Source organism: Anser anser (genome assembly GCF_964211835.1).
Source record: "Anser anser genome assembly, chromosome: 1".
Classification (NCBI taxonomy): Eukaryota; Metazoa; Chordata; class Aves; order Anseriformes; family Anatidae; genus Anser; species Anser anser.
Window position 1 is genome coordinate 98,594,768 of NC_139720.1, and position 23,660 is coordinate 98,618,427.

At 45.9% G+C, this 23,660-nt stretch overlaps 1 protein-coding gene across 5 annotated transcripts in view; it reads right to left on the bottom strand.

The window, feature by feature from the left end:
* Nucleotides 1-2,021: 2,021 nt before the first annotated feature.
* Nucleotides 2,022-23,660, bottom strand: part of IGSF11 (immunoglobulin superfamily member 11) — a 96,814-nt gene continuing 75,175 nt past the window's right edge. For 3 of the 5 annotated variants that reach the window (XM_083820180.1, XM_083820182.1, XM_083820181.1), the window contains exons 2-7: nt 9,408-9,571; nt 7,966-8,173; nt 6,988-7,143; nt 5,861-5,983; nt 5,483-5,633; nt 2,022-4,791 (exon numbers count right to left, since the gene is read on the bottom strand). In XM_083820180.1, the coding sequence (XP_083676306.1) occupies nt 4,341-4,791; nt 5,483-5,633; nt 5,861-5,983; nt 6,988-7,143; nt 7,966-8,173; nt 9,408-9,571 (1,253 nt within the window). In that variant the 3' untranslated portion in view covers nt 2,022-4,340. Of the gene's footprint in view, nt 4,792-5,482; nt 5,634-5,860; nt 5,984-6,987; nt 7,144-7,965; nt 8,174-9,407; nt 9,572-9,699; nt 9,719-19,098; nt 19,118-23,660 lie in introns of those variants that run through there. The other 2 variants (XM_083820183.1, XM_083820184.1) reach the window with 2 other exon arrangements.

Sequence of the window (23,660 nt, forward strand, 5' to 3'; positions counted from 1 at the left end):
GAGAAATCTACTAATTTCCAAAAATTTACCTCTGTGTTAGATGAAATATGAAATTTACCATGAAAATTCCCCCAATATCTTTTCTTTTTTTTTTTGAGGGGGTGGAGGAGGATCAAAGCATTTCAGTTTTGGTTGTCATCTAAGGCTACCCTGACATGAGGTGTTCTCCATGAGGACCTAAACTGTGATATAAGGAGGCTTGATCTCCTGAGCATCCAAGGTCCTCACAGGGTAGCCATGCAGTCTTGGAGTGGACACCATCTGGCAGACTGTCTTCTACTGGAAACTTGTAGAAGTGTGTGTTTTGGAAAGAGTTTGCTGAAGTGCATGCATCTGGGCAATTTATTTATTTATTATTTTTTTTTTTTTAGTTCAGATGAATCAGCAGATCCAAGTCCAAAAGCTGTGCAAGTTACAAAAAAAATCTCCTGTTTGTCTCCAGACCAGGTTTCCCAAATTTTTGAAACTGAATTCTCATCTTCACCAACTTCTAAAAAGATGTCCACTACTGAAGTGTAAGACATCCTCTTGTGGCTATCCTCTGCCTCAGCAATCAAAAGTATAGCTGTTCCTTTTTCTAAAACACATTTCCTTCTAATAGTCTTTGATGGAAGGTGATCTGACTGATGGGTACTGACATTCAAGGTAACATCTGTCGTACCCACTGTGGGGGACAATCCCCACCACACAGCTGTGATTGAAGGCTGCCAGAAAACTCAGTTGTGAATTCCACTTACAACTATAATATGCCTTTTTTTTTTTTTTATGATAAATAGTCACTCACTATCAAGACCTCTAACTGGTATTATTTTTAGCTAGATACGTGTACTACAGCAGTGCATCACTAGATACAATTTACAGGCTAAAACACCAGCAAACTAGGTGCTGCACAAACATAGTAAACTATCCTGTGTCTTGGGAAATTCTGCTCTAGATCAAGAGACAGAGATGTGCAGGAGAATGATGTAAAGGGCAAGCCAGTGGCAAGGAATGGATAGTATAGCAGAATACTGACAGGACTATCATGGGAATAAAATGAAAAGATACTACTAATGTCACATCAAGGCTGCACAATCAAAAGATGAAAAATGCAAACATCAAGATTCCTATAGCAACTTTCCCAAAACGGAAATGCAGTCATCTCATCTACCATAAAGCCTATAGCTGAAAACACATTCACAGGCATATTTTAACTAGTCGAAAAATACCTTGGAATGAGAACACAGTATGTGTGCAGCAGTGCTGAATTAGCATCGCTGCTGGATCTGTAGTTTTTTGTTTTTAATAATCATTCTCAAAATACCTGGAGGTTGGGGGTGGGGTGGGGTGGGTAGAGAAGAAGCAGGTAAATTGAAACATAGAGAAAAAAATGCAAAAACTTTGGACAAACATCAGGCAGGTCTAACTAATAAAAACCTTCTGCTAGCCACTGTTGATAGGGAGAGGTGCATGCTTCCCAGTGCCCTGGAAGTGTGAATGCTCAGGCACTGAAATTTCCTATGCTCTGTCTATGGTGCTCAGAACTTTAGTTAACTTCCTGACAGTTTCCCCCATCAAATATATTCAGACGCCCAAGAAAGTCACTGATGGCTTTCCCAGTGACTGCTTTAGATTTTCGATCGGGGTTGAACATGACATGTTTCAGACCAGAAAACAAACATATGAGGAAATTCAGGCATTTTTAAACAAAATATTTCCCCAAATCACTCAAAGCAGCACAAAGGATTCCCACCCACCCCCAAATGACAAAAAAATAAAACTCACCTTTGCCTAGAGAAGCAGAGATCTTGCAAGCTTGGGAAACTGTACCTTCAAGGGCAATGTGTCAGAGTATTATGAATGAGCAAAACAAGGCTATAGTATCCGGGTGCACTACCAAAACTGCTGGCCTAATAAGATTCAGGTCTTGGTTGCATGGTCGCTGCTTACTGACAGCCATATCAAGGCTGAGTATTAACAGCCAAATTCATTGTAGTTACAGAATTAATAGGAAAAAAAATGCAGCAGCAGGCATTAAAAAGTCCTTTTTTATATGAATAAAGTTTTATTGAATTTTAGACAATTAGAAAGAACAAAGAAAGAGGAGCAAACAGTCTTATGGAGAGTAGGAACCAGAAGAGCTTTCCCACTAGAGGAGGAGGCCTGCTGAGGGCAGTGTTCCTGTAAATGCCACACGGGTTGTTTCAAAAGCAGAAAGAGTGTGTCTGGGTTTTTCTTTGATTGCGTTGTGTTTTGTTTTTTTTTTTTCCTCCCACACTGGGGTTTCAAAAGCCACTCTTCTTCCCCATGTCAATCCTACCACCCAGCAGCAAAGAGAGCAGACAGGCAGGAAAGAGGGCTGCTCTGGTGAACTGTGTGTACACGCACACAACAACCACCTGTCTGCACCACTGCACCCATTCTGGACAGAGTTGTGCAGGAGGGGGGAAGGAAGGGAGGCTGTATATTTTCTTTTTTTTTTTTTTTTCCTTTTTTATTTTTATTTTAAGCAAAGAAGGCACAAAATCTCAGCCAAGCTTCAAACCAAGTGCTGCCCAAGAACCCCCAACCTCCCCAAAGGAACTGCGTCTGTGTGGGAACCCAGACCTCACCTCTTCCCCTCCTTCCACAGAAGCTGTGCTTGCATTTGAACAGTACAGGCAGAAGGTCCTGCCCAAGGTATATGCACTGCTAGGGAGAGTGAAGCTGTGCCAGGACAGGGAAAGGGGGACGAGGAAGTCTCTTGGCTTAAACAGACCCTTTCCCGGTGTGAGCTACAGAAAGTCGCCTGTGATCACCCACATTGCTTTTCCAAGAGCAGATCTGGGAGGTCTCTGGTACTTTTGGAGGTGACCGCTGCCTTTACATGTGCAAGGCTTGGTGTTATGTAGGAGGGCAAGTACACCCACCCAGGCATGGTCCTCTGAGCCAGGGCTCTCTCACAGGAGGAGTCCAAGCCCTTGGTCCAGTCCTCCAATAGCACTAGGTCCCTTGAGCGGTTTCAACCCTTGGCTTTGATTAAGGCTATTTAGTTGCAATAGAAAAAGTAAAAGGACAGGTGCCAGCCCCAGCAGGTGCCACCTCCTTGACTGTGAGGAGATGGGAGAGCCACCAGCAGGTGCCACAAGTACCAGTGTGGGAAGTGAGGCAGAGAGACAGCATGTGGACTTCCACAGGGTTACTCCCTCCATTGAGCCCCTGCTTTCACTCTATCTAAGGAAAGGGATTTAGAAACAAATCCTGCCATCCTCAGCATCTGGGAAGTTTGTGTGTGTGTGTATGAGAGGGAATGAAAACCGTCATGCTCCTGTGTGAGGGCCTCAAACACAACATGTGCCCTGACATGCGGGACAGCCGTGCGCAGCCTGATAAAGAAAACCCACCATGCAAACACCACAGCTGTGGGGTCTGAAGCCCCTTGCCCTCCATCTGAGCTGCCCAGGTTCAGCAGACTCCTCTCAGGGCCTGTCTGCTGCTCTGCCATACCCCAAAAAATAACAATAAAAATATTAAAAAAGCCACTAGATTTGCAGCAGCAGCAGCAATGCACCCTCTCTCTTCACAGAGCTTCTCAGGAGCAGACACCCAGATGGCAACACTCTCCACATCCATGAAGAGGGCTCTGGTGGTGACCGAGAAACACTCAGCCTAAGGACGACACGTGCGCGCATGTGTTTGTGTGTGTGTCAGAGTTGAGGGGAAAATGGCAAAAAAAAATAAATAAATAAAGAGAAATGCTCTCTGACCTGCGCCCTTGCCCAGCCTTCCCCTTGGCCTGGCTGGCGGCTGTGCCTCCACCTCAGCCAGTGCATCCTCATGTCCATCCCCGTCCCACAACCTTCCTCGTCCAGCAGCAGGGCTGCCAAAGCAGGGATGGAGTCACAGCCTCCACGACAAGGCATATCCTGACTGGGCACCCCTCCCTGCCCCACACAGGCTGTTGTCCTCTTAGAAATAAAACAGCAACAACAACAGAAAAAAAATATATATATATAATCTCCCCAAACCTCCCTGAAAGACCCAAATGAACGGAAATGCCCCCCAACGAAACAAAGTGGAAACAAAAGCAAAAGCCCCCCTCCCAAGGCTGGGCTGGGAGGGGGTCCTGGCTGGGGCCCAGCAGCCAGGGAGGGTCCCCTGCTGCCCCCGCGGCCTTGGCACGTCTGTGGCGTCCATGGTGGAGTCCCGAGAGCTGGGGGGCATTGCAGCACGGCCGGGGCTGTCCCACTGGCTGGCAGTGGCTTCGGGAGGCCCACCCCAGCTGCCTCGCTGCCTTTCAGGAAGGAGTAGGGTCTCTCGGCCAAGTCTCTGCCTCTCTGGTACACAAGGCCCTTGCTCAGCTCATGGCTGCCGGCGTGCCCCTACACAAGGGAGCCAGCCCGGCTCTGGGCAGGCACCATGACAGGAACGGCCCCGATCCGCTCCAGTGTGGCCTGGCTGACAGCGTAGGAGCGGGTCTGCGGAAGCCGAGGCTTCCTGCTGACAGAGCCATTGCTCCTGGCCACCTCCTGTGGGGACGGTGCTGTGCTGGCCGTCACCACCAGCGTCTTAGGGGCAGCCGGGGAGGGGTGGCCGCCGTTGGCGTAGACAGGGCGAGCACTCGTGCTCCCTGAGCGGGAGAAGGGGGGCTGGCGGGTGTCGTTGCTGTTGCTGAAGCGGGTGAAGGAGTCTGTGGCATGGTTGGCCTTGGGGTCATTCCAGTAGCGGCTGTTGTAGGTGTTGGAGGAGGTGAGGGTATCGTTCTCCGATGAGGATGCGTCAGCGTGGAATGTCTTGGCAGCGGAGGAGCATTTGGGTGGCAGGTCGTCCTCCCTGGGGAGAAGAGGACATGAGGGTACAGCTAGGATGATGCTCTGTTTCCCCTATGCACCCCCACCCCTTCCATCCACCTCCACTGGGGACAACGCCATCAATTCAAGGTGAAAGACAGCACCAGCGTGAACTGGCATCACTCCTTGGCCTGTTCGCTCATCCCTCTTTACAGGACACAACTCTGTGCACCCACCACTAAGGGAAGTAACCCACACTTATGTTTGTAGGGGGCAAAACCAGTGGTTATCAGAACCACTGGTGCTACACAGCCAGTCAGTATGACTGTACTTGTACAATCAAAAAAGTTGATCCTCAGGGGAGCTTTGGGATGCAGCCAGAGGGAAACACTGGCTATAACACCAGAGAACATCACAGCTGTACCTACAGAGCTCTTCAGCTATCACTATCTGATACTGTGGGTTAGGATCCCCACCACATACACAGTCACTCTCCTATGGCGCTAACAGTGTCAAGGTGAAGTTTCCAATAATGGTAATTTGGAAAGCAAAACCTGTAGTTACCATTCTTCATTTGCTCCCTACATTTTCTGGGCAGATACGGAGACCTTCCCCTGGCCCAGCGAAACACACCTAGGATGAGTAAAAGCAGGATCTCTGCTTGCCTTCCTGAAAGCTGCTGCTTTTGCTGGGTGATCAGAGATTCCCTGGCACCAGTTTTCCCTGACCCCTACCTTATCTCATTGGGAATTTCTTCTTCTTCTTCTTCTTTGTGTTTATTTTTCCAGTAAAACAGTGCTATGGCCACCAACACAATGCAGACAACAAGCACGACAGCACCTGTGGCCACTGCTCCAGCAATTAGGCCGATGCTCCAGGGGTGGGCTGTGGGGAGAATTGAACAGAGAATGGAGAAGAAATCAGGGCTGGGCTGTGGCCATCTGTGAACATTTGAAGCTATGTGGCTTGGAAGGGGGAAAGGCAATGTCCCCATTCCAGAGTAAAACGATCTTCTGATAGAGGCACATGGTGGCTCACAGCAAACATGGTTACACGTGTTACTGTCACAAGACAGAAGCAGGTGACCAAGCCTCCTTTGGCAAAATACTTACGTGCAATGACTTGTAGGTCCAGAAGGCAAGTGCTGGTTCCAATGGCATTTGAAGCCACACATTGGTAAAGACCTGAGGACACAGTGCTGATATTTCGGAGAGTGACAGTGCCCTGGACTTGGTCTAGTTAGAGAGAAAAGAAGGATTTAAATCCCCCCGCCCCGGGCTTGAGGAAAACCATGAAAAGGCAAATCCAGCAAATAGAGAATTGATGTGTGAGACTCTTAAGAGATAAATAAATTAGGAAATAACCTTGAGATGGAAGCATTGTGCACACACGCACAAGATTAGGTCTTAAGGAGCTTACACTAGATGTTTCTTTTTCTTCTTACAGATGAATTTCTGCAAATTAAAGCTTAGGACTCATATCATTGTGTGAGAGAAGGGAGGAAAGAAGAGATGTGCAATTACCTATACCCAGATTTACCTGCTAAATTCAGTCCTGCCTCACAGCAACCCTGCTTTCCCATCCGTGGGCTTCCTAACCCCTGCCCTTGCATTTTTTCTCATTCTGGAATTACCTGAAACTAAAATTCTTGTGTATTCTTAAAATACAGCAAGACAAAGGGCAAAAGTAAGTACTGCTACCTCTATTTGGTCAGGACACAGGCTAAGAAACCTCACGGATGGGACTTGTGGCCGGGCAATACCCAGTCTGATCAGGGCCTTGCTTTTGCACACACCTAAAAGGCAGCTCCAGCCTAATATATCAGAGCACAGTGATCTCAATGAGACAAGATGGCAGGGTTTTCAGGGGATAATTCTGCCTCTTCTCCCAATTTTCAATCTATGAGCCTTGCATTTGGTTTAAAATGTAGGTGAATTGGCAGATGAAATCTCCAGCCATGTGCAAACATCCGGCAACCTTACTCTCTGTCTCCTGTTTGACTAGACCCTTGTTCCTTAAAGGGGAACATTAATTCTGTACCAAAACAAGATGAAACTTTAAATGGCCACTGATGGATACCTAGTCCAAAACACTCCAAGCACTCCAGGAATCTTCATTCCAAACAAGTGACCATGCAAGTAATGGCAGTCACTCAAAGAGCTGTGTCATCTCGGGCAGCTCAGACAAAGGAAAGCCCAGGCTGCCACCTTGGAAATAAGAGGATAATCAGAATGAGCACCTTGTGTGGCAGTTGGGGGCAACTTGGGAACATTGTCCAGTTTCTCCCAGAGGTATGTTGGCCGGGGGATGCCTTCTTCCGAGCTGCAGGTCAGTGTGATATCGCTGCCCACATCCAGGGACCCCTGGATTCTGCAAAGCGGGGCAGAAGGAGGAACTACAAGAGAAGAGGGGAAAGTGACAGAAGATCAGGAAACATGACCAAACAGTGGAGTACAGGCTCTTTCTGGACACCCACTGCAGGGAAAAGCAAGGATATTGGCGTGAGCTGATAGGGGACAAGAATCAGACAAAGCCCAGAAAGGAGGTAGCAGACAGGAATCCTTTAAGGTTTGAGGGGTGACAATTCACAAAGATTCCTGACTAGCCAGTCCATCAAGGTACCAGACAACTGCCTTCCCAGGACCCATTACTTGTAGAGCCCTACCTAGAGGAAAAAAAAAAAAAAAGGATGAACATTTCTAGGCTTGAGACAGCAAGGGTAGCAACAACTAACAGGGCAGCATAAAGAATATGCTGTGGTTGGATTTTGTTTTCATAGCCTTATCATGGCACACGCTCTGTAGTATTTAATATCACAGGGAGCATCCAGAACTAATTAAAACTTTCTTGAAAAGGAAGCAAAGATCTAAAAGTCCATTCTCTTCTCTTGTCACTATGCACAAAACTCTTACAGTCCCCTTAGCTCTCAAAGATGCACGCATGCTTTATTCATGCTTCTTTGCAACTCCACATCACAAGCCTGCCACAAAAGCTTTTTCTCCACCATATTTTAAAACTCTGTTATACACATCTGCATATGAGGGTATGTGTCCTACAAACTCCCACAGTCCTTAGAACCCAACCCATCCCTCACCACAGTATGTCCATGGGCTCCAATGCACACACCACCATATTTTTATGCTATGAGAACCATCAAACACAGAGGATTCCCGTGCCCCAATTCCTTCCCTTTCCCCCATGATCCCAATACACACACCCAAGACGGTCAGTCCAATGACTCCAATATTCCTGCTGCCTCGGTCAGGAAGATTGTTGACCAAACACTGGTATGTGCCAGTGTCTGATAGCTGGGTGTTGTTGATGAAGATGGAGGCACTGGTGGTTGGCATTGTCACAGCAAACCCCACTCGCCCATAGAACTGGGGTGCACCACCAAAGATCTGACCCCCTTGGTAAAGAATAACCTAGAAAAGAAAGGAAGAATCAAATAACACTCTGCAGAGGCTGAACAAGGAGGGAGAACAGGCAAGTAAAACATGGGCTCTGAAAGCTGAAAGGACCATTTCCTAAAGGATCTCTGAATAAGCAAACATCAATATACAACAGTAGACCCAGAAAGACTGATCCTAGGAGAAGCATTTTCTCTAAAGGAAGAACACAGTCAGTAGCCTGTTTTATGTCAACAAAAATGTTTACAAAAGCAAATGGACCAGATAAATACCCAAGTCTTCTGGCATAGCTGGATGGGTAATACCACCCTGTTTCATATAACAGTCATTACCCATCCAGACAGGATTGATGTAGAGAGGCAGAGACTCTGCAGGTCAGTAAGTACTTTGCTGGAAGGCATCCGCCTGGTGGACAGTATCATTTTGGGTGTCAGCCAGTAATGTCCTGCCATGATTTGAAACTGCTCACTGACGATCACTAGGATGAACTGAATAATAAGCAATGCAACCCTTGAGTCTGTGCAGCCTCTACCAATCCAACAGCTTTTATAGCAGTCTGTACTCAAACTAAGTCCCTGAGGAGCAAGTTCTCTTCAGTGCAGGACACTGAATCAGACAACTGAACAGCAAATGTGACAGGGACAGTGTGACCCAAGATCAGTGCATTTCAGAGCAATGGGTTTCTTCTCCTCTTAGTATGTGGACAAACCCAGGCCAGCAGCTCACAGGTTATGATTGTTGTACCCAACATAATAGGGTCTCCTTTGCTAATGTTTGTAAGAATGGCCTTGCAAAAGCAACAGGCAATGAAAAAGTAGGAGGGAAGATGGGTCTATGAGATCATGTTACAGAGATTTCACAGGTTTAAGCCTGCAGCTGATTCCAGATCCTTCAGATCCCAAAGCTAGCGCACCAAAACCTGGATTATCTTGCCTGTGCTCTTTTGAACACACAAACCACCAGGAGTACAAGGCAGCCATACTGTAACACATACATCTGCCCTGATTGCACATCCAGCCAAGGGCACAATGCACACAATCAATTTACAAGGCTTTGAATAAATCAAATTCATCTAAGATCTGCAGATCATGTTCAGCAATGGAGAGAATGTTCTGGGGCAACCAGAGACTCAGCATTGTAAATAGACTACATCCAGATGTAGTCTATTTACTAGTCTATTTCCTACTGTCAAAAGGGTACAGAAAGGAAAGCTCCAAAGAAATACATGCTCCAGTGAGAAAGGACTTACCTGTTCAGGCTGGTTGGCATTAGAAAGAGGAGTGACCATCCAGATGACATTAAGGTTAGTGAGAGCAGCATTAGTGGTGAAGGTGCAGGGCAATACTGCTGTCTGGCCTCGGGCAACCTGGATACTCCCTGAACTGACTGACACCTCCAGAGGACACACCATACCTAGAAAGAAAAAGAACACCCAGTTTAAGCATTTCAGGAGCAGGACTCCCAGTTTGAACATCTCAGGTGGCACCATGCACAGACAGGTCATGACAGCAGCATCCTGTTGTTACACAGCAGTCCCTTACCAATTACTTCAATCTAAAGAATTATATTTGTCCCTCAACATATGAGGCTGCTCTCATGCAGACCTCTTCCAGAAGCAAATGCAGATAGGCCATCCTTTCAAGTGAGAGCACTCTCATTTCAGAGCCTCTGAAAACATCAGGCTTTGTTTTGGCAACAGGGAAAGAGTTGTAAAAGCAGCCAAGCTGTGTTTAAGAGATAATGAAATATGTTTTCAATTCCATCAATCTTAATGATACCTGACATCACTGAAACAGAAGAGGAAACTGCAGTCTAAAAGGCTTCACCAAGGGGTAAGAAGAGAGAATGCATTATTTATTTAAGATTATTAATGCATTTATTATTTATTTAAGAAACACAGATCTCCCCCAACTTCTCCTCCTTGTGAAGTCCAGTATGAACAGAAAAACTTTAGCACTATTTTTAATTTAAAGGGTTAGAAATCTAAATATTTTCCAGGCCAGGTGTTTCTTCCTAGCTGGTGAAAAATGGCTACTCAGAAAAAGGAGGATTTGATCCAATCTTTTTTATTTCCCAGCATTTCCACCATTCACTTCTTTACATTCCACACAAGCTGGGTAGGGCACAAAGTCTGACAAGTCCCAGCTTCCCAGTGCAGCAGCTCAAGGCTGCAGTGTTTAGACTGCAAGTCACACAGGGAAATATCTCCTTTCCTACTGCCAAAATCTTGTCAAATAAAACTAACCAAGGAGTCACCAGCACTGTTTTGAGTAGCACTAAAATTCTTTAAACCACTTTCTAGCACAAAATCAAAACGTTGACTCTAGACATCTCTCTACATGCCAGCTCACTATCTTCCTGTTCAGTGCATGTAGGAGGCTGCTGGAGGAGATACTAAGAAGTTTTCAAGCCCCAAGGCAATATCAGAATATTGCTAACACCGGGATGTAGTCTGAGGACTACCCTATTCTCTTGCTGACTTCAGGAAGAGCTGCTGGCAAAGTTTTCATTTCAACTTTGCTGAAGGTGAAATGCTCCTTGAAAAAGAATATGGTTCCAGCTGAACTCTGAAGAAATCGAACAGGCTAGTGTCTGAGAAAAAGCTAAGTGTTCACTCACACATGCGTGTGTTGGGATCCTTCTCAGCCTGCCTAATGGAGAAATGGGGCACTCAGAGCCTGGAAGCACTGAACTTCAAACCCTATAGATCCAAAGTTAGCAGCACCTGAACAGCCTGTTATGAGTTTCTGGATTTGGACTGAGTGCTCTGGAGCTGCAATACACAAGGACCTTGCAGATCCTCAGCAACCTCCTCCAGACTTCCTGACTCCCTTCCTTCCTCCCCAACTGCTACCCCTAAAGCTTCAGGTAGTTCTGGGAGAAATGCTTCAAAATAGAACCAGACAAAATGACAACTTAAATCTCTCTGAGTGAAATTCATGAGTTTCTTACTTGGCAGAAAACAAAACAAAAGTCTGACTTTCCTCACAGGCTTGGAATATGTTTAAAAACATAGAACATTTTGGAAGTTCCTACTGAAACAGTTTGGCTCTGGTTCTAAAATCTGGAAGAATTAGGTGCTTGGACACAGAACAGCTGGTGAAAGCTTAATCCATCAATCTCCTATGAAAGGCTGTCAGCAGCAAGCGGAAGTAAATAATTTGAAGGGCCAGTAATAAGCATGACCTTTATTACAAGGCATCTGCCTTCCAGTTGCTTCTGTGGTCAACAGTTTGGACTCCTGAGCTCCTTATGGCAAGCCAGGCAGTTGCAGTAGCCCAAAGACCAGAAACGAGGTATCTCTTACTGAACATGACTTCGACAACAGATCTTCTTCTCTTCAAGCCTACCTTGGCATGACTACTCATCAAGTCCTATCACCATCCATGTGCTAAACAGTGTGCAGGGAGACACAGTAATTTGGACGTTTATTGGATTACACCCTCTAACGTGGAGCTGAAAACTCTTCTGCCATCTTCAGTGTAGTTTTTATGAGATGCTCCACATGACAGGAAAACCTGCCCCCAGCTTCTCATCTGATCTGGAATAGCAAAGTATGTTCTTCAGCCCCATTCCTCCAGTACCTTCTACAAGAAACACCTACATGATCAAGTTCTTGTAATTCAGGAAAAGTAGTACTTCAGTGTGAGTATTCACTAACAGCAATTTTTCTGGAAATGTTTGTTTTTGCAAATTTGGCTTAGTTTAATCAATCATTCAATCACCAAGATGATGTGATTTTCATACCTAACCACCCTCTCACCATGCCAAATATTTGCTATTAGTTGATTGTAAACATCCTGCAGAATAATAAAAATAATGAAATAGAGCATGCATAATTTCCTCACTGTAAAAATAATTCTCAATACATTTGAGAATATCCCAATTTGCTTATGAACCATTTCAAAACAGAAAGAAAGCATGTATTATCCCCTTTTCTCTTCCAGTGATCCACTGTCACCCTGTAGCAGCCTTCAGAACCCATAATCTTCCTCCCTACTCCCCCCTTTCAAAGCACCACGGCATTCAGATTAAACTGAATGACACAGAGTTGTTTCTGTGAGGGGGGACACTAAGGAATAGATGAGGTTTCTGTCTGTTTCTCTTGCCAAGGGAGCTGCTGTGAACCTGGGCTTGCAAGACAAGCAACCTCCTGACACCACGCTGTTCTGTCTCTGCCTTGTTGAAGCACTGGGCAAGGCAGCTCCTTAGGCTTGCCTTTGCCTCATGCATCCCAGCGCCTGTCAGCTGCTCTCTGGCCCAGGATGCACACAAAGCAGGCAGCACTTAAAGACAAGGACTCACTTTGTTAAGCTAAGTGGCACCTGCAGGGCTACAGCTGGGGAAAACACATACAACCGCTTCTGACAACTAAGCTTAACCAAGGCAACAGGGGAAGAGGGAGGCCAAATGCAGGCAAAGTCCTCTTCCACCAGCATAAACAGGGAGGTGTGCTAACACAGCACCAGGGCCAGGGGGAGGCATTATTACAGAGTGCAGCTTCTCTCCCAAGGAGACAGCTGAAAGAGAAAAGATCAAATCCTCTTCAGGGGCTTCAATGTCTATCTTCTCAGACTACTAGAAAATGTAACGTGGTTACACATGCACTTGTCTGTCTACTGCATCCTTCCACACCAATACTCATGGTCCAGAACACAGGTGGCTGCACACAAAGACACACACACATCAGCCACTGTGCCCAGGAAGGCATCTAGGAGGAAAACTGAACAAAAAATTACTTATTTAAACATTTCATATTTAGGAGTTGCAAAAAAATGTCTTTGCATTAATGTAAATGGAAGGAGCCAGGGGAGAGAGGGAGGAAAAGATTTCGAATTTAGCATAAGTATTGGGATAAGGGTTTTTCAATGCAGCCTAAGGAATGAAAGCTTAAATTCCCTTGGGTAGATATAAATGCAAATATAGATATATGCACAAACATACAGCCCAGCCTAGTAAGTCAAATTACACTTAAGAGGTGAGAAAAATCAAGCAAAAAAAATGTTGTAAAAGGTCTCCTTTTGACAAGGTACATAATCCTGATCTTTTCTAAGCATTCAGAGAAGTTTAATAACTTGTAAGAGGCAGCAAGAATCAATCACCACCAAATCTTTTTTCTACTAGAGCTGAATTATGATGGCCATTACACCCTCTCCTGTATGTGCAATCTCTTCCTTATTCCGTAATTAAGCACCCCTGTAAGCAGCATGCCTGGAGGTAGAGCAGGGTACATACACCACTGTCAGCAGAAGGAGGAGTGGGCCCTTCCTGTACGTAGGACACTTTGATCTTAGCTTGATTCTGCACACAGCTTTCTCCTTTGATCCCGATGCTCCGAGCTCCCATCACTAATTAGAACAGATGCTCCATTTTTGTGTCCCCTATCTATCAGGGAACCAGCCAGCAGAACAATGTTTTGGCTGCAGAGCCTCTTTTAGAGCGTCTCCATTTTCCCATGACCAAGTAATTATTCTGGCAACAGATCACTTCAATTTCATTTTTGATGGGGCACTATTGCTTTTCCAAGCAGCACACTTTGCTACCTCCCCAGCACGTAGCTCATGTAGGTATTTCATACAGCACGACACAAGCCTGTAGGGCCCATACACACAACCAGCATTTTCCTCCCTGCTGGGTACAAGGAGGAGACAGATGCCACCACATTTGCTACCTCCCCTAGAAGGTTTGCAGCCTGACAGGCTTCAGAATATACCAGACACAGCAAAGATCAAAGACATGGGCACGTCTCAGCACTTTGACTCATACTAAGAGGAACGAAAATGTTCCCAGCTCCCATTCATTGCCACACCTCTCTGCCAGAGATCACCAGCAGGACCAGCAAATCAACTCAGCTGACAGCCCAGTGAGCAAAACAAGGACTTCCATCATCACCACTTCACATCAAGAGGCCAGTCTGTAACATGAACAGCTGATGCACCATGATGGCAGGTGGTCACAGACCACAGGGGACTCAGAGGCTGTCCCTACCAAAAGCACCATTGTTATGCTGTTGAAGCTGTCCTAAGGGCACCTTTCCCTTTACTGCATGATAATCCTCAGCATGTTTTTCAGAGGCAGCTATGCTCAGCAAGGTATCTGGGTACTGCTGGACGGGTTGGAGTATCACGGCTGGAGTAGAGTGCAGAGAGGGAGTCTTTCCTTATTGTATTTATTTTAAGACTGTTGACCTCCCAGGGCCACAGGAAGAAAAAAAAAAAAAAAAAGGAAAAGAAAAAGAAAAAAGGTTTTTTTGGAAGGTCATTCATACCATGAAATCAAGCTCTTGCCCTGCCTTGCCTTCTTCTGGAGGACTCTGTTTGTTTTGCAAGTACCCTCAAGAACTGTTGGCAAGTCAGCAGCATTTGGCACCTGCTAGCAGCAACCTCCTGAGAGTCAGCGGCACGGGAGGCTGGGCTAGCATGACTTTGCAAACACAGAGGCCAGGGTACAGGTTCACTCCACAGTGCTGGCAAGCCAGGGAAGCAAATGGCCAGGGGAGAAAGAAGTGAGGGAGGTGTGAAAGGGATGAAAGAAAACCCCTCAGCTTCATGCGTTCATCATCTCCAAATCTCCAGGGAAAACACGCAGAAATGTGTGTGGCTGGGGAGAGAATGAGAATAAAGCTTCAAGCTGTATCAGCTTGCATCCAAAATGCAGGGAAAGGCTCCCCCTGTCCCAGCGCAATTAGTGATCCTGTTGCCATGTGCTGGGGAAGATGCCTTTGGCAGTATGACATTTTGGGTCCCTTGTTAGAGAGGCAAAGATGAGGTCACTCAAAAGTTTCAAGAGCAGGGCAGGAACACAGTGTTCAGTCTGGCAACTGCAGGCAACAGAGGGAGAAACTGCAGAGCAGCCTTTTTCCTGAGATGAAAGGAAAACACAAGTCACCCTGCCTTTGGCCTGCCTCACATCTCTGCGTTTGGGACCAAAGCTGCCCTCTGTGCTGAAGAAACGTCTCCCACCCCAGACGAGCTGAGGTACATTGCTGACTCAACTCACAGAGCAACGCAGCAAAACCCCAGCCCAGGAAGGTGTGACGCACTGCTGGAGAGGTTGGTAACAGATGCAGGGAGTACTTCTGTCATAGGACCTTCTTGTGCAGCAACCATTCCAAAGCCCCTGAAGGGGCCTGACTCACAGTTTCAAGCACTAATGACATTGAAGGGCAGCAAAGAAACTAAAGAGACATTTCTCCTGCTGACAATCCCTTCTATCTTCTGAGGGAGCAATTACATTGCCTGGAAGTGATCTCTGGAAAGGAAATGGTGGTCCTTCCCAAGCTGAAAATGTTGTTTCAGCTCCACAAGACTGACCAGGGCTGGAAAAGGACACCCCAGTACCAGCCTAGAGCATCAGGGATAATACAAAGGGAAGAAGATGGATGCTTACGGTGAGCCCAGAACATTCACAGCATCCATACAGGCTGCTCAACAAGCTGTCTGAACACTGGTTGTGCCCATTCTCACTAGGGGCTGAGCATACCCCTGTCATTCCAGATGAGATACACTTGCTAGCTCAGAGTCCATCTAACCAAAAGCAGTATTTACCCAGCCTGTTGTCTATAGACAGCTTGCAATAGACCAGATTAAGGACATCATAGTACAGCTCCTCCTCAAGACATGATCAACACCCCCTAAGCCACTCCCAATGGCAGCTTATCCAATCTATTCTTTAAAGACCCAGACACTGTACTGCACAGCATAGTTTAGCAGTCAAGTCCAGCACTCTGCAGCCCCTGCTTTCTTGTAACAACCAGGTCTCTCACCAGTGGTGCTTCTGGGTCCTGTCCTTTCATCATTGCAACATAGCCATGCAATCCACACTACCAACCTTGTCCTTTCTTCTCCCTGTCCAGCTCTTTCCCCATGTTCTTTACTATCCCCATCATGGTGATGAACAAATACATAGCTCAGAGCTAAAAGGCGAAGTTGTAATCATACAGAGTTTGGTTGTATTGTTCTCTGAAACAGCTGCATCAGACTTGGAATATCTCAGCCACTGGTCTAAGAATTTATTGGGGCTAAAAAAAAGGAAAACTGTCACATCGAACATGGTTTTGGAGCAAAACCTCTGTAATACAGGTGTTAAATCTACACAGACACTAACATTTACTCTTAGGTCTATACAGTGTTACTCCCTCTGCTAAATAGAGGTCAAAAGCCAAGTAAAACTCTAAGCACCTTTATCCCTGGAGAAATCATCAGACATAACTGGCGACATCTAACATTCTCTCCAACACAAAGCCTTCCAAGTAAACAGACACATTTTACACCAGTAAGAGTAATCTTGGGCTTGCTGCTCAGCTGGCAGGATATGTGGATTAGCAGACACTAATCCAGGGAGAAATCACAGTGTCAGGGTCTTGAACTGGAGCCCTGCAGTGTTTCTCGCTGAGCACTCTGCCAGCTGATTGCAGACATTGGCTACCTGTAAATCTGTGCTGATACGCTGACCCTGCTCTCTTATCATTTATAATCTCATCTGTACTAGACAAAAAGATAGCAGTGAGACTTGCTGCTGACCCACTCTGCTCTGGTCTCAGCTGTTGGCCTTGCAAATAGCAATCTCTACCACCATTGCCATCTCCCTTTTGAAAACAGGTCTTTCTCTGAAGGCCAGCTGGAAGGGGGATTTCAAACAGCTGTCTGAGATAACATGGAGCACATCTCCCTGTCTCTGACCTCACCAACCTGCAGCCATAGGGAAGATGAAAGTTGGACAAAAAAAGGGCAGGAAAGCTTTCAGCTATGCATGCTTCAAGAATGGTGTCATTTCACTCCCATGTCCTTGTCAGAGGAGGTGGACTAGCTTTTAAGGGGGAGAGAAAGGTCTCTCTTAACACATGCAGCTGAAAATCACTGAGGAATTTGACTCCTTCCCTATTTCTGTCACAGACTCCCTGGGTCCTGGTGAGCAAGTCACTCTGCTCCAGGTGTCTTCAGAGGGCCTCTTTTAGCATGAGATCCTCATTTGCCCAGGTTTAGACCTCCAGGAATGGATTTGCTGAACTGCTGAGCATTCAAACCTGCCAGGGAAATCGAAAGCCATTGTGCTCTCCATGTAGCAGAGACTGCATTATGCTTAGCTCTCTGTGTAACCTCAGTGATGCTCTTCCAACAGTCCTTAGTCCTTGTGCTTAATTAGTCACAGACATGAAATGCAAAAGTGTCTTTCAAATTCTGAGAAGAGCATAGTGCCAGAGCAGCTTGCTAATGTATAAAGTGAAAACAAGAACAAATTTGTTTTAGAGGTGCCCTGGTGATAACCGGGTCAAGAGCCAAATGACCCAAGTGGTCCTTTCCAATTCTGGGCTCCTGCTGTGCTCTTCGCACTGCCTTCCCTTCTGCACCGCCATCCAGCCTGTCTGGAGCTGCTGGGAGAGGCACCTTCTCTGCACCTTCTGCTAACTGGGATGGTTGTCCTGCATTTCAGCTGCTAAGGATGCAGTATGCATGCAAGTTAGCCATGAAAAACAAACAAACAAACAAATCAAACCACCACCACCAAAACCCCCTGCATTATATCATAGCAAGATTATAAAAATAGGAGGAGACATTGATAGGAACAAAAATAACATTTACAATGACATTAGCTAGGATAAAACTAATCAATTGCTGTGCTCTGGGGCATGTGTTAATCCCCTCTCCGCGGTATAGTGTTGCACAATTAGGTACATTATGGAAGGTTTAACACCTCCCTCCAATGCATGCGGCATTGGCCGAAAACAGACTGCTGCGATCTGAGCTGGCAGTCCTTGAATTCACAGCGTTTGCAGAAGACTCAAGGAGCAGCTGCACTACTGAGGTCAGGGAATTTTTTGCTTTAGCAGATGAACAAGACCAGAGGGGACCCAGAGAGGAGGAGGAACTCACTCAAGTGATCATTCATTACTCCCCTGACGAGAGGGAAGGGACAGGGAAGCCTAATTCAGCCCAGTCTGTGGGACATTTGGTGCCAACTTTGCCCATTCCTGGCTGTACCCAGCACGGAAGACATCCATAATTCTCCTACAAACCTGAGACTAGCAAATACAGTCTCTCCTCCTGCATTCCTAGACCTGTGATGGATCAGCTCTGGGGAATCCTGTTGCATTAACTTAAGATGTTATCATCTCCTGCTGTTTGCCTTGCCACTCAGAACAAGGTTATTGCCCAAAAAGCAGTGAAAGCAGAAAGGAAGCTGTGCCTCCATCTCATAGCCAGGCATTAATTAGCATAATCTGCTGAGGAAGGTATAAGGAAGGGACAGCTTGCTTTGCTGTGAGAGGAAAAAGCTGCTTTGCAGATGCACTCTCCTGTTCTGCTGACTGCTACAGTGGAGGCATCCAATGGTAAAGGATTTCTAGGGACAGGAACATTTTAAATGTCCATTTTAAATGGCCATGGCCAGTTACTCAATGAACTGTCTAGCTGCAGTCTTTAGCTGAAGTGACTTGGGGAAAGAAAAAAAAAAAATCTTGTCAAAAGTCTGTGCAAGCACATCTGAGGTGGGAAGCCCTGGTTGAGTTTGCAGAGAGCCTGCAACAGCAGCTGTGAGCTGCAGACCTTCCCATTCAACTATCTCAGATGCCAGCATAAGCCTTCCACAACCCTCATCTTCACTATCTCACTGCTTGTCACAGCACCTGGGAAAGAAAATCGTACCTTTTACAGTAAAGGCTTGCATCTATGCTTCCTAAAATGGAGAAAAGGCAGTGAGATGACAGAGAGCACTGAAGACATAAACTGGCTTCATCTTGAAGCAGATTGCAAAACCTCACAGAAGCCAGCCCTTAACATTTGGGAAGCACTGCCATGGCCAGTCACTGTGCTGAAATCGCCCCCTAAGCATCCCCGTGGATATCGACACAACACCTGCGGCCAGCTGAGCCCACAGCATGCAAAGCGCAGGGTGACCGAGGCTGCATGGGATAAGACGAGAACTGTATGAAACTTGCTTACCTCAGAGTGTGAGTCTAATTACAGCTCTTCCCTGGATCTAAAAGCAAAAATAGCCTTGAGTGTCGTCGTCCCCCCCCCCCCCCCCCCCCGATCCCTTTTTCCTGCTAATATTTTCCCAGCACAGCCCAGTCAGCAGAGATGTGTCGCGCTGCGGATTGGTGCCAAGTGCTGGCAACAGCACGTGACATTGCTGACACAGCAAAGTGGCCTCCTTCGGGAGAAGATATCCACTGGTGCCTCTGCAAGAGAAATGTATCTGCTTCTTAGACAGGGGAACAGAGAGTCAGGGCTAGGAAGCTGAAATTAAAACAGGTCGGAGAAGCGCCGCTAAGACACTCACTCCTATTTTCTGTTTGCCGAGCCATAAAATATACATTAACGGCCCAGCAGCTTCGTAAATGATTTATGGTCAAAAGAATAAATTTCTTCCCCTTCTCCCAGTTAAAAAAGAAAAAAAAAAAAAAGAAAGGCAGCACAATGATGAACTGCTTAATAAGGGAAAACAACTTGAATATGCTCAATGGTATGCCGAGTGGTAAGGACAGAGCCCATAATGAAAAAGATTAAGGCCCAGTAAGGGGAGCTGGCCCAGGGGAAGGCAGGATGGATGGGTGGGCAGGCTGGAAAACGTGACTTGTGTGCGGTGGGGAAAGGCAGGAGCGCAGGGTGCAGCTGCATAGGAAAAGGGGTGGGGAAGGGGGATGGAGAATTGGCTCATCAGTGACTTTTAACACTGCTCATAAACGCCTTCCAGAATGCATCGAGAGTTTTTCTATCTTCTCCCCTCCGCCTCCTGCCCCGGTAACAGGCAAAATGCCATTGAAATATAGACTGCAAACTCCAGAGTGACTTTTTCACCTGCCCTGACACAACCACCATTAGGTCTAACTCCAGTACAGATACTCCCAAGCTACAGTTCAACTGCTTTTACCCAAAGCACCAAGAGCTGGGTGCATCCTCCCCCAAAAGGAGGAAGAACAGAGAGAAAAGGGACAGCATTTTCTGTATTAGTCACAGGCAGGGTGAAGGTGCAGAGACATGCTGATACATGGCTCCCTCCCTACAGACACTGCTGACATCTTCTTGGGGTCCTCCAGGAAACTTGGGTATGAAACCCAGACCTTGTTGGTGCTGCTGCATCTTCCAGAAATGATAAAGCAGCAAGATAACAGGAACACACTGCATCCACCCACCCAAATGTTGATGTGATCCACCAAAAACAGGAGCCTACCCATGCATGCAGAAGTATTCATATGATGCAAAGCCACTGAGACCATGGCAGGTCTTGGGTCAGCAATGAGGGCTCCAAGGAGATGGGGCTTCTAAGTGAGAGAGCTTTCCTGCAGCCCAAGGAGGAGAGCAAAAGTTGAGGTGGATCAGCTGGAGAGGCACAAGGACAGCCCCAGAAGGGAGATGTTGAGAGAGAGGGACGCAGGACTGTGTTGGGAGCGTGGGAGCTGATATTGGGGTTAAGCAAGTGCAGAAGACCATGAGTGGTGAGGTATGGGGGTAGGAAGCAACTCCCCAAGAAATGGCCCCACATCTCAGAGCCAAATGCAGGGAACCTTCCCTAGTGCTTCGCAAGGTACCCGTCTTAATGCTGGCCCACGGGAGAGTTATGAATGGGATGAATATCAGGTAAAGTATCTGGTCCAGCAACCCACAACCTTTGGCTAAAGCAATGCCAAGAAATTGGCTATCTGCTTTCTATGAGTTCTGTGTCTCATGTAGGAAATACTCTCAGCCTGTGGAGTATACAAGTTTTGCAAGTGACAGGACACCCAGCAGACATTCTTTGGTGTTCACTGTGCCTATGAGCTCCCCTAAAATTTTTCCTGCTCCATGACTTAGTTGTGAGTCCTTCTTCACTTATCCTGATGTTCGCATGGCCAGCACAGTAACAACATGGAGCTGGGGCTGCTCAGCCAGACACTGACACCCAGGCTGGTTTGGTATGTCCTAGCAATTCCACTAAAGGCAGTTAAGTCACTGGAAATACACTTCATGTTTAAAAATCAAGCACATGTGTAAGTATCTTGTCAAATCAGGGCTTAAGGGTCTAATCACATTTGCATCCATTTTGATAACAGAACTCCTGTAGCCCATTGGTAGGAGAGAGAGCCTTTAAGTGAGAACACATACAACCACAGTACAACTTCTGTGTCTCATACCTGATTCTAAAAACGAGCCTGATAAAGGCAGGAAAGCAAAATTTTCAGTCTCCGAAAGCAGTCAGACTGAAACTAGCTTCCATGAGAATGGTCAAAGACGTAAAACTTCCATATCTTAAACTTCATTAATCCCAAACTACTTTGGAAATAAAATTATTAAAAACAAACAAATAGAAAAATGAAAAAAAAAAAGGTATTTTTCATTTAAATTGAAAAGAAAATAAAAAACAAATTTGTCTTCTGATCTGGCAAATGTCAGGTCAGTAATTGAATGTTTCAGATTATGAGATGAGCTGTCTGAAAGAGGTTGTAAAAGGACAATTTTCCACTGGGAAAAGAGTTTTCATTAAAATCAAAATAGGTTGTAAGAATATCAACTTCGATGACATTTTCAGTGAGTGAAGACAAAATGAATTGCTTCGACTTTCCCATTTAATTACGGCAATATTGGCGTGCTTCAATTCAATAAGGTAAAAACACTATTCCAATCCACTTAAACTTTTTCCATGTATTTAGATATTATATCAATTCTCACTTCATATTATTTTATTCACTGTACAGTGAATAAAACACAGTACAGTGTTATGCACACACATGCAGTAAATATGGATTTCCATGTGAAGTGTATCTTTCACCAATGCAAATTCCCCCTGATTTCTGTTCCATCCACTAAAAAGCCTATGCTCTCACTCTGAAGTGAGACAAAAGAGAGAGGACACACTAGGATATCCCTGGAATACATGACTTTTTTCTTTTTTTTTAAACCAGCTTTAGCTACAAACAGCTATGGCTCTGTCTTCACACAGGAACACCAGGAGCTGTGGATGTTCTATGTGAAGTCTGGTGCCAGTGTTGCTTAAGTGCCAGGTGCCAGTGGATATTGGAAACAGGACCAATAGATAAAAACGTGCATGGCCTTATTAAAACAAATCTGCTGTCTTTCTTCTCCAGCGCAGAAAGTTTCAGTGGTCACTCAAATGTACGCTAGCAGGTAAGGCACTGGGGCAGTTCAGAGAGCCTCCATTTTGCAACGAGGACAACCAAGATGGAGAGAGGTTATAACTCACCTCAACACCACGCTGCAGGTCAATGGAGAGACACGAATAGGACTTTGTCACCTGATTCATGGGTCTTGCTCTGCCTATTATTCATGCTCTCCAGCATCGTGCCAAGTATTAGTATTGATTTCAAATTAACACCCACATTTCTTATCATGGAGGGAAAAAATAGCCAAGAAGGTTCACTATGTTCAGCTCTGCTGGAGTCCTACAGGATGGTATGAGCAAACACTTTCTGCAAGGGGCTTTGCTGCAAAGCAGTCCAGGCTGGGCTCACACTCAGCACCATCCTCAAAGGAGTGCCAGATGCTCACAAAATGCCTCAAACCTCTTACAGAGGTTTTCGAAAAATGCAGAACACTGTCATAACATGATTGAAACTCAGGAAAGAGGGTTTTTGGTGAATGCAGCTGCTGCTGCTAACGTACATAACCACATGCCTACCTCCTTACCACCTTTTTTTTTTTTTGATGCCAGGTCTTGAGAGTCAACCCTGGCTGACCAAACCCCACAGTGTTGTCTGATTTAATGCTTGTCCTCTCTTCTTCCCCTTACCCCGATGTCCTAAATTCTCTTTTACAGGAGCTGCTAACTTCTGCAAACATAAAGCTGCTACAGGCTTCCCTTGTCTTTTGGAGTTAGAGTCTCAGGAAAACACTTTGTACATTTCCCCTCCATAACAGATGCAAGGAGCTGCTTGTGCCCAAGCAGCAAAGTACACAACTGCTCTGAACTAAGATTTTTTTTTTTTGCACAGCTGGCTCAGTTTTTCACACAGATGTTGTCACTCCTGCCGTGTCTAAGAGCGCACAAAGCAACATTAATATGAAAAGCCCAATTGGACACTGTTTTAACAATGAGTTGAAGATTCCCCAAGCACAGCCTGGATGCTGGGCTTTCCCTTTTCTTTGTTTCTTTTTGTTTTAATGCACCCCAAGGGGGAGGGTGGGGGAGCAAAATAAAATAAAAATCATAAGAAGCCACTGAAGCAAGTCTTAGCCTTTTGGGGGTAAATTCCCTTTTTGAAATTCAAAACACACATGTTAATCTTTAATGTTAAACCCCGGATTAAAAATTCATTCACAAATCTCATCATTTGGAACACTTACAAGTCCATTGCATTATTGAAAGCTCAGATCAGTGGTACTCCATATAACGAAGTCTCTCCGAACGCTTTCCTTTCTCTGGCAGCCAGGAGCAGGTACTCACTGCTGTCCCTGCTTATCTTTTCAGCTAAGAGAAGCCTTTCTGTGTTTCCCAAGAGCTGGGAAAGGCTCATGCTGGGCACTTCCAGGTCCTGTCTCAAGGTACGCCACTCACCCTGTGGTCCTGG